At 41.1% G+C, this 12,310-nt stretch overlaps 1 gene segment (V, D, J or C); it reads right to left on the reverse strand.

The window, feature by feature from the left end:
- Positions 1–6,716: 6,716 nt before the first annotated feature.
- On the reverse strand, positions 6,717–9,302 carry LOC118221676. The segment is given in 3 exon segments: positions 6,717–7,313; positions 8,950–9,051; positions 9,242–9,302. Coding segments are annotated over 3 exon segments (486 nt in total).
- Positions 9,303–12,310: the final 3,008 nt, after the last annotated feature.

Genomic DNA, 12,310 nt, shown 5'->3' on the forward strand with positions numbered 1-12,310 from the left:
ACACCATTTCTCTAAATGTTAATGTGAGCACACCCAAAACCTTCCTGCTAAGATCCATTTTAATTGTATATGCATAAACTTTTTATTGAAGGAACACACTTGAGACACAGGAATTGGTCAGATTCAAATTGTTTAATCTCTTCCGAAACAGAAATAGGAAGGGGGACCCTATCAGCATTTTGTGAACACAAGGAAAAGATGCACAGATTTAACTAAAGACTGAAATGGTGAATTACTATTCAATTACATTTACTGGATCAGAGGTGGGACTCAACACACACAAGTGAAATATCTTGAATATAATAGTTTTTTATTTTTTTTTACATATTTGAAATTTTTCCAGGGGTAAATTATAATTAAGGATCTAAACAGATTTTTTGCACATTGGTCAATGTTACCTTAATTTTGATGATGAGACCCAGAAACATTCTAGGATAATTCCTTTCCTGTAGTTGCACAGGCTCTTTGGAAATTAATACAGAATTCCAATGAGCTACCGGCTACAGGGCATTCAGAGATGAGAGTGACTCTCACACCCCCCAGCAGTGTTCCTCCTGCTCTTTCCCAAACTCCAAACTCAGCTCCATCTTCTGCACTGACTTCACCTTCACCCTTAGTTGTGAAAAAATGGGTACATCATAGGAAATCTCGCTCATTCATTTGCATGGATGTAGGTGGGAGCAAAAGCATTGTTCTTAAGTTTTGCAATGATTTACAATAGAAGGAATTTTCATGCTTAATGAAGACTAATTTAAGTTTAATTTTTTCCAAATTTGAATAAATAATGCAGGATAGACCCTGTGCTCCCTTCCAAATTTTCAAGTAATCAGAATTTTGTGGATGAAGAGGACACCACTATGGGATGTGCTTCAATGCATGACACAAGCTGCCATTACAATGTGTGACCACAGGGAGGAGACAGAAAGTGCTGTTTTGCTCCTGATATGAAAGCACTACAATATAATGAGGGAGAGAAAACTACAGGGCCCTGTTTCATAAAGCAGGATTACTGAGTTTGCTGGGTAAGTGCACTGAGTAAAACCCGAAACCGTCCAAAATATGGCACATGGACTGAAGTAAAAAGAGCTGCTCCAGGGTTTACTCAGGACCGATATCCAGTTAATTCAGTGACCCTGCTTTGTTTAAAAAATCCCCTGGCTGGTATAACATGGAGACCTAACTGGTGCAGTTGGAAGCAACGCCACAATGGAGTAGTTTGTCTATATATGCTGAACAGGATGTACAGCCCCCCCATACATGTAACTGAGTGATAAGCAGTGGGGGAAAAGAAGTGGTTGCTGGGAGAATGTGCATTGTGGGAGTAGTAGTTTCTCTGTGCATTCAGAGAGTTTTGGGGGGCATTGCAAAACTGGGCATGGAAAGCCTGACTCAGTGAATATGATATCAGATAGAGAAAAAAAAGAAATCAGAGATGAAACAATGTTCATAGTGACAAAAGGAAAAACTCACTTAAACAATGTTTTAGTTCACATTAGTTTCAAAAGAATATAATTGGAATCCTTTATGATATCACTGAATTTTTTATTTCTGACACCAAAATATATATCAAAACAAACAATACTGAAATGTATTAAATACACATTTTCTGGAATATTAGTCAATATGCTGATACTCCTTACCATTTATGTATCCATGAAAGTGCAAACTAATTTCAGGACAAATTCATTTAATGCAGACAAAAAATATGCTGTCTGGGTAAAATCATCAGTGAATAGAGCACGTGTCCCAACCCTCTATAGACCCACTGCTGCTCACACATCAGAGCTCCTCTAACTGTGTGTGACAGGATTTGTATAGAGGAAGGGGCTTTGCATACCTGTCCTGCCTCACTGCTCCACACACTTTAAGACCCCCAGTGCTGATCAGTGACTGTCCAGTCCTTTCACAGACACTGACACAGGCAGCATTATGATGATGTCAAACATTCTACTGCTGGTGATGCTGGGACTCCTTGTACAGGGTGAGAAAGATGGATCCATTTTAATTTGGAATTTTGGTTGTAGTTCACATTTTCTTTTTTCTTTGATTCACAAAACTAGTGTTTTCAAGCAAACGGTTGCAATAATAGCATAATGAAACTGATCAGAATTTTGCACAGTGTTTGATAATATAACATTACGTTGACAAACATTTTCATGCTTTGTTTTTTCAGAATCAATGGCTGATATTGTATTAACTCAGGATCCTGCAACTCGGTCTGTTCAGCTGGGAGAGACTGTCTCTATCAGCTGTAAAGCCAGTCATAGTTTGCGCAGCGCTCTCCACTGGTACCTGCAGAAACCTGGTCAGGCTCCTAAACTTCTGATTCATAGTGCCACAAATCGCCACACTGGCATTCCTGATCGTTTCAATGGGAGTGGATCTGGGACTCAGTTCACACTGAAAATCACTGGAGTCCAGGCTGAAGATGAAGGAGATTATTACTGTCAGCAGAGCTTTACACCAATCACACAGTGTTAGAGAGCCGTACAAAAACCTCCCTCTGTCAGAGTGCACAGAGACTGCACTGCTGCAGTGGGGACCTACTGCAGGTGCTGAGGGGGGAGGCACTGGTCTGGAACACTGAGCTGTGGTGGATTATTATTAAATCACTTATACTCTCAAAACAATTACCATATATTTAAATATATTTCAGAATATCCACACTTTTAATATAGAATGTAAGGTCAAAACATTTCCAATGACTTTGCTTTATAATCACTCTCTGGCCAATGGACATGCGTTGTTCTGAAGCAGTGCTCTGACATAAAATATCACATTTCTAAATTAATTGATAGTTAATGAGTTTAACACAGGATGGCACAGAGCCCAGCAGCAGTGAACTGCAGGCAGTCCAGCACAGTGGAGTCGCTCAGTCCAGAGCTCTACCAGCACACCTTACACAGGCTGCTGCTGCACACCCTGACCAATCAGAGAGCTCTACTGCTGCTTCTGATCCGATCCTCCAACCCAGTAATAAAGGAGCACAAGCTACAGTCTGACAGCACCGCTGACCAATCCGGTGAGCCGCTGTGCAGAAGGGATCATATCATTATCTGTGAGGTCACCACAGGAGGGAGGGAGGGACTCCTTCAGCTCAGTCGTCCCTTTCTCTCTGAGGAAAAGCGATTCCTCTGGGTGACTGTGTGCCTGCAGTCTGCCTGTGCCAGCTGCGCAGTGTGAGCTCCCAGATTCAGTGGCTGCGCTGCTCAGCTGGCTGAGAGCTAAATGAGAATTAGCGGCTGCTGGCTGCACACGGGGAAGAGCAGGATGTTCTGAGTTCTTCAGGACTGATGGAGGAATTACAGTTTGGGACAAAAATGATACTAAAACCTGACTTAAATCATGGAATACGTTTTCCATGGTCAGCTTAGTTTTCACAATATTTAAAAAGAAGCATCTTCATTGCTAGTTGTCACAATACAACTGCATTAACACTGAGAAAGAAGATATGAATGAAATCAGGAAACATTCAAAATAATTCAGAATTTCACTTTTCATTGATTCTAAATGGATGGACTGCAACTGTATAATTTCCTGCCCCTGACTGATGTCTTTGACTCTCCAAACTGCCATAAAGTACAATCATAACATGCAAAGTGAATTTATTCAACACATATTTTACGCAATGATATGCCATATTTAGCCTGCCTGTCTTCACCAGTTATGCTTGTAAAATCAGCCAATAATAGTAATATTGACATTTAAACATTCAACAGGGTAAAAACAGCGCGTGTCCCAGCCCTCTACAGACCCACTGCTGTTCACACATCAGAGCTCCTCTAACTGTGTGTGACAGGATTTGTATAGAGGAAGGGGCTTTGCATACCTGCCCTGCCTCACTGCTCCACACACTTTAAGACCCCCAGTACTGATCAGTGACTGTCCAGTCCTTTCACAGACACTGACACAGGCAGAATTATGATGATGTCAAACATTCTACTGCTGGTGATTCTGGGACTCCTTATACAGGGTAAGATAGATGGATCCATTTTAATTTGGAATTTTGGACATTTTCATTGCTTACTTTAAAAAAATCTATATTTTAACAAGAGTTACCAGTGTTATCTCGTTAAAATTACCAGAATATAGCTCATTGCATACAAATATTTATGTGCATTGATTAATGTGAATTAATTATTGCCAGATTATTGCATTGTGTTTGACAATATTAATGTACATTGACATTCATTTCCATTTTTTGTATTTCAGAATCAATGGCAGATGTAGTTCTGACTCAGTCTCCAGCAGCTCGGTCTGTTCAGCTGGGAGAGACTGTCTCTATCAGCTGTACAGCCAGTGAGAGTGTGAGCAGCTATCTCCACTGGTACCTGCAGAAACCTGGTCAGGCTCCTAAACTTCTGATTTATTCTTCCTCAAATCGCCAGACTGGGATTCCTGATCGTTTCAGTGGGAGTGGATATGGGACTCAGTTCACACTGAAAATCACTGGAGTCCAGGCTGAAGATGCAGGAGATTATTACTGTCAACATTCCTATGGCACACCGCTCACACAGTGTTAGAGAGCCGTACAAAAACCTCCCTCAGTCAGACTGCACAGAGACTGCACTGCTGCAGCTGGGACCTACTGCAGGTGCTGAGGGGGGAGGCACTGGTCTGAGACAGCAGTACTGCCAACTGGGCTGTAGGGGGCAACAACGAGCCACAGCTCTGAATACACACCTCTCTGTGCTGAAGAGGAGCTGCTCTGTGTCACACACACTGAACCCATAGCAGAGCTGCAGCTGAACCACACACACTTCTGTACCACAACATCACAGGCATCACACAGTACATCAGCTCACAAGCAGCAATCATCTCCATATTGCTCTGGAGTTCAGACACATGCAGAGGATGTGTACATTCTCCCAGAGGTGGAATGAGTGGGATTTCCAATTAATTGCTTCCTGAAAAGATGAGTTTGTATTCATTGCATACACAATATTTATTATATTAAAGGTGTTTCTGTTCAAATGGGATCCAGGTTTAAGCTCAGCTATGCTGGACTGAATCATAGTATCAGATTTTTACAGTTCTGTTCACTTCTCTTTCAGTATTAATTCTGGTTTAAGCTTGCTCTTCCATCATTCTTACCTCCATTACATTTTCCATATACAGTATGTGCTTACATGTAGGCATAAATATTTAGAAAATATTTTTCTTGGACATATTTTTGTGCAGATGTGCCACACAGTTACTGCTTCTCCTATCTAATATACTTCTCTGCTTGCACCACCAGTGAATACCTTCTGTGGTGACACTGATGAATCAGAAGTTAAAGAATGGACAACCCACCATTCTCATCAGACTTTTACAAGAAATAATGTGGTGTGCCTGCATATATGAGAAGCGGAGCAAATCGGATAAAATGTCTCACTTCAGGAAGTTCCTATTGAAAAATGAAGACGACTGAAACAGAACTCATTGAAGCTATTGATTTTATTATAATGCTGAATACTATATCTGCAAATTGTTTTAGCATGCAACATGCAGATAGCAAATATAAACAACTTTTGGTTAAAATAAAATTTTCTACTTTAAATATTTAAATAAGAACATAATTTTGTGCTATAAATATTAATGAAAAAAGAACACATTTGTGTTAGTTCATCTTTGTGTTTAAATGTATCCCATAATGTCTTGCTTGTTTCTGTACGGATTGAATATGGCGTTAAGTTCCTCCACACATCTGAAATCTCTAATCTGAGATTCATGCTGACGCAGGTGTGAGGTAAAGCCCCCTCCCTTTCTCATCTCAGTATAGAAAGTCCTCCACCTCCTCATGTTCAAACATCTGTTTCCGCTGTGGGGGTATTTTGGGCTGAGAAACTGCGAGCTGTGGGTGAGGGGAGTGAAACTCCGATTTGCATACGTGGGGTAGGAGGGGGAGTGAAACACATGTTTGCATACACAGGGCGGGGCAGGCTGGTTCTGCTGGTCCCTCAGTGGGACTGACCCAAACTGGGAACAGGGCGCCGCTGTGCCCAGGTGTCTGGGCCGTCCCCAGGGTTTCAGTGTGAGTCGAGCGCACTTCCTGCCGCACAGGACTGCTCTGAGCGCGCTCACACATCACTGCTCCTCTCAGCAGGGCTCCAGAGCTGGGCCTGCCCCTCCCTGACTGATTCCGCATCGCTCACTTCACACACAGCCTCTCAGCACTATGGAGCCCACTATAAACACCTGCATTTATTCAATAAGAAACATCCCAATAAAATAGAGTATCACATTCTGTGTATAATATCAAATGAAGGACTTTAAGAATGTAGTGGACCCATAGCTGTGGCTTAATTACATTGTTTATTGATATGGTCTTTTTATAATTTCATTTGGTTATAGTACTTCTTGTAATTAATTATAATTATGTTGTCTGTGAAAAGAAAACTCCGGTTACATTTCTTAGGGTATTCTTCCTGAATTTATATCAAATACACTGTTCAGATTCAGGAATAAATATCTATTTGTGATTAAACTACTGACTCTTTAAATATTGTTGTTTCTTTGTCAGTTTACATATTTTTAATACATATTTCTTCATTGCCATTCATTTGAATTATTGGGTGTGTTGTAAAAATATGTTCAGTGGTGTGAGGATAATTCTGAATTCATCCGAGAATGGGCTGACTTGGTGGAATCCTTGCAGACTTTGCACACAAAAACAAGTGGATCACCAGGAGCACCAAACTCTATTTTATAATAATCACAGGCAGTCAAATCAATATCTGTTCAAATTATCTTTATTATGTCAACGAGTTTGATCTAACAGCTATCGCCAAAATCACACAAACACAAGTAAGGAGGAGTGTGTGCATGTTTGTTGAGCAGCACAAGCAGAGCACATGTGAGATATTAGCAGTAAAAGCTCAGGCTGGAGGAGGGGATTCACACACAGACTGAGCTCAGTGTGTCAGCAGTAAGGGGCAGAGGGGCTTAGAGCAGGACGGGGTAAAAACAGTGAGATCAGAGGGTGTGAGCTGCCCCCCCCCCCCAGGCCTACTCAGAACACTGGTCCCTCCTCAGTGTCTGAGAGGGGGTGGACTGGGACCCCTGCGTGGCCTCGCAGGTCAGCGACTCCGCCTTCTTCCAGGCGTCCGCGCTGAGGGTCAGGGAGCTGCTCCAGCTGTACAGGCCGTCCTGCCCCAGGACCCCCGCGCTCCCGGCCACGCCCGAGCTGACGTCGGCACCGTCCACCTTCCAGCGCAGGGCCCAGTCCGAGGGGAAGCCCCGGTTGGCCAGACACACCAGTGTGGCCTTTCCCTGCTGACTCAGCTCCTCCCGGGAGGGGGGCAGGACTGTGAGGGTGGGGACTGTGTCACCTGGGAGACACAGCAGAGACAGTGAGGTCAGACAGTGGACACGCCCCCTCCCATGTGTCAATCATTCTGTCCTTGCGATGAGACGTGAATATCCTACAGAACTTATCACTTGTAACTAATTTGGAGTGTCTACAATATAAAGCACATTGACATTATTAAAGGTTCTGTCTGCATGCATTCCATTATTGTCAGATCGTGTGACGGCAGTACTTAACAATGATAAAATTCTTCACCACAACCAGAACTGCTTCTAGTACAGTTACTTTCAATTTACTCCACATTTGCAGCTTGAACTGTCGATCATTTCAGTACCATAGACCCAATAAAATACGCAGAACTCCATGCAAAAAATGGATATATAATGATATTTACGCTGAAAACCTACAGAATGAACCACATTTTACGAGGTTCCCGTTGTGTTCCTTCACGTGTATGAACTGAACACGCACTCCAACAGCAAGAAACTGTTTTCATGAAACTTTTACATTAAGTTTTCGAAAGAATTACCCATTTGGTAAATATGTTCCTTGCATTGGAAATTCCTTGCTTTTTAATTTTTTTTTTTTTTTTAATCAAACCAATATACAGTAGACTAGAGAATGTTATGACACCGGACTACAGAACATATATCTGTAATGTAACAAAAATTTTAATATAATGATGCGATCGTAAATAAAAATTAAAATCTTTAAAATTAAAATTAAAATCTGAATGAATAAAACGATCGGATTTCAACCAACACAAACGACAAAGTGTGCGCAGGCTATGATCCAACTTCATTTTAAAGTGTGAAAAATAATTAACTCAGATTAAATAATTTAACTGTGTTTATATTTAGTGTTAGGTGGACAACACTATTTTATTCCACATTTCTGAGAAAGAGATTGTCGTTTTGCAGATTGAGCCAAAAATGACATTCGCCTACAGAGCCGCCGTGATCCTGCCGACGGCAAGTGAGCCAATGCAATTTAATTTAGTTCACCTCGAGCGCAAAATAGCAAAGTTACTGCATTACGGCCATCTAAACATCACTACGATAAAGACAGACTGTCCGAAGTAAAATGGGCTAGAATAAAAACGCATTTTAAATCATTTGACAATCTAACTATAACATTTCTGTTTTTAATTCACGCATCTCCAGAATTACAATTTTGATTCACGACATCGAACGTCGGAAAATTACAGAATATTAGTGAGGGATGTGGAAGAGAATTACTTACGTCCAACTGACAGTTTTGTGCCGCCACCGAAAGTGTACCACAGTGATACAGACTCATTCACCCGCCGTACAAAAACCTCTCACTCAAGAGACACAGCCGTCCGTTGGTTTTTCCATTCTTTACGACTTTACGCAGCTTTTCAAATGTATCAACGATTCGCATGGAAAAATGCATGTACTCTCATTAGTACGCATCCCACGCAAAGGTATCGTGCTCTTCTGAGCTTTTCATGAGCATATCTTATATTTTAGGTCTACCTCTCAACGACTGATTCTGCCGGCATAAAATAGAACGTGGAATGTAAAATGCGTACAACCTAGAAGAAACTTAATGTAAAATGAATGTATCGAAACAGATACAATCTTCTAATATTTCTGCGGAAAATATTGAAAAGCCTTGTTTGTACAGCCACTTACTGCCGACTTCCAGTTTGGTCCCGCCACCGAAAGTCCACCACAGTGATTCAGTCTGATTAACCGGCTGCACAAAAACCTGCCTGTTGTGCACACTGTTGACCCGTCAGACATGTGTAGCGCTAGGAAGTCCCCTGCTGGAGAATCTTGGAACGACAATTAAGATGATGTTCGGAAAGCTGATCAACGCAAGTCGTTATGGTGTCTGAATTATTCATATCAAATATGTTTGAAAACACATTCTGTGACAAATGCTCTTCGATTCGTAGGAAATGATAAATGATGTGACGGTGACAGGTGTAGTAGCGCGAGATGAGCAGAGGAGCGCTGTCCACCTCCTCTTTGAACGGCGTCATAGATTCCTGCTATTGCCAAACCCCAGAGGAATTCAGGACCATGGACAGCCACAATGGAAATTATTCCAAATTGTTCTTTGTCTTACTCAGACCTCATTTCGAAAACATCTTACAAAGAAAACATTCTTGAGCCAACGGCCACTTTAACTTCATTTAGAGTTTTGCCTTGATCAGTACCACTGTTACCCCAGAAGTAATAACACTGATATGACAGTGGGAATTACCATCTGGTGTTGAATTCTGATGGTGTTGGTGCTGCCTGTGTCAGCTGCGCAGTGTGAGCTCCCAGATTCAGTGGCTGCGCTGCTCAGCTGGCTGAGAGCTAAATGAAAATTAGCGGCTGCTGGCTGCACGCAGGGAAGAGCAGGATTTTCTGAGCTCTTCAGTACTTATGGAGGAATTACAGTTTAGCACAAAAATTAGGATGAAATTTTATTTAAGACATGGAATAAGTTTTTTTCCATGGATAGCTCTCTCTTCCCAATATTTAAACACAAGCATTTTCATTGCTAGTTGTGAAAATGCACCTGCATTTAATTCAGAGAAAGATGATCTTCTGTGTGATATCAGGGAACATTTTTATTTTAATCTTGTATTTCACTTCTCATTAATTCTGAATGGCTGGACTGTAATGGAATAATTCCCAGTGCCTGACTGATATCCTTTCTGATCTCCAATAAAGAACATGCAATGTGAATTTATTCAACACACATTATACTCAATAATAAGTCATATTCAACAACCCTGTCTTCATCAGTTAAAATTCTAAAATAATATGGTAATGCCAAAAATGGTAATATTGATATTTGCGCGTTTAACTGGGTAAAAAAAGCACGTGTCCCAGCCCTCTGTAGACCCACTGCTGTTCACACATCAGAGCTCCTCTAACTGTGTGTGACAGGATTTGTATAGAGGAAGGGACTTTGCATACCTGTCCTGCCTCACTGCTCCACACACTTTAAGACCCTCAGCACTGATCAGTGACTGTCCAGTCCTTTCACAGACACTGACACAGGCAGAGTTATGATGATGTCAGTCTATCTACTGCTGGTGATGCTTGGACTCCTTGCACAGGGTAAGAAAGATGGATCAAATTTAACTTGGAATTTTGGTGGTAGTTCACATTTTCTTTGCTTACTTAAAAAAACAATTATTATTTTTAACAAGAGTTACCAGTGTTGTCAAAATTGCGAGAATATTGCATGTTACTTACAAAAATTTATCTGCATAGACTAATGTGAATTGACATCCATTTTCATTTTTTTCTATTTCAGGATCAATGGCAGATATAGTACTGACTCAGGATCCAGCAGCTCGGTCTGTTCAGCAGGGAGACACTGTCTCTCTCAGCTGTACAGCCAATGAGGTTTTGAGGACCTACCTCCACTGGTACCTGCAGAAACCTGGTCAGGCTCCTAAACTTCTGATATATGGTGACACAAATCGCCAGGCTGGGATTCCTGATCGTTTCAGTGGGAGTATATCTGGGACTCAGTACACACTGAAAATCACTGGAGTCCAGACTGAAGATGCAGGAGATTATTACTGTCAGAGTTATCAAAGTGGTGGTGTGTTCACACAGTGTTAGAGAGCCGTACAAAAACCTCCCTCAGTCAGACTGCACAGAGACTGCACTGCTGCAGCTGGGACCTACTGCAGGTGCTGAGGGGGGAGGCACTGATCTGGGACAGCAGTACTGTCAACTGGGCTGTAGGGGGCAACAACGAGCCACAGCCCTGAATGCACACCTCTCTGTGCTGAAGAGGAGCTGCTCTGTGTCACACACACTGAACCCATAGCAGAGCTGCAGCTGAACTGCACACACTTCTGTACCACAACATCACAGGCATCACACAGTACATCAGCTCACAAGCAGCAATCATCTCCATATTGCTCTGGAGTTCAAACTAATGCAGAGGATGTGTACATTCTCCCAGAGGTGGAATGAGTGGGGTTTCAAATTAATTGTTTCCAGAAAGGTATTATGAGTTCGTATTCAATACATACATGATCATTTATTATTAATGGTACGTCTATTCTGGTGGAATCCTGGTTTCATCGCAGCTGTGCTGGGCTGAATCGCAGTATCAGATTTTACTGTTATCTGAGATATCATTTCTTTCATTAACATAATTATAATTTTAGTAATAATCTGTGAAGAATTGTCATGGTGTAATCATATTGCACAAACAAGTGAATACGAAGCATTTTTCCTATGGTGTTATCCAAGCGTTATTGTATCAAATATTATTATTATTCATCACCATTTGAGAATTTTACTTCAGACAAAACAGCATGCACATAATTCCATAACAAATTCTCATGAAATAAGACTAGAGATTTTTTTAAATTTACATATATCGAGCAGTTGCACAAGCATCCATCATATTTCAGGCATGGATTCAGTACTGGATTAGTATTACCAGAACACGTTTGATTTCAGTGAGAAAAAGTAGCATTGTGTGCATGAAATTTATAAACAGCGGGTATGTAAAACCAACAGAAATATCTGATTCACACAGGATTAAAATCATGAATACCAGTAAAGCAGTCATGATGGAGTACCTCTCCTTGTTGAGCGGGAGATGAGAGTGATCTGCCTGTGTGACTATAGGACACGTAAGGGGCCTTTCACACACCATACAGACTGTGATAACTGCATCACTCCCTTTATAACCCACTGAGTTACTGCTGTAATTTAGTAAAATAAATGTAATGATTTAGCTCAAAGATGAATGATGAACAAGAAATTTGCATTGCTAGTAGCATTTTTTATCATGCGATTTAAAAACTAAAAATGAGTGAAATCAGGAAACATTAAAAATAATATTGTATTTCAGTTTTCATTAATTCCAGATATATATACTTCAACTGAATAATTCCCAGTGCCTGACTGATGTCCTTGACTTTCTGAACTCCCATAAAGTATCTGCAATAATAACGTGCAATGTGAATTTATTCAACAAATATTTTACTTGATAAGTCATATTCAGCCTGCCTGTCATCAC

Source organism: Anguilla anguilla, chromosome 2 (genome assembly GCF_013347855.1).
Source record: "Anguilla anguilla isolate fAngAng1 chromosome 2, fAngAng1.pri, whole genome shotgun sequence".
Classification (NCBI taxonomy): domain Eukaryota; kingdom Metazoa; phylum Chordata; class Actinopteri; order Anguilliformes; family Anguillidae; genus Anguilla; species Anguilla anguilla.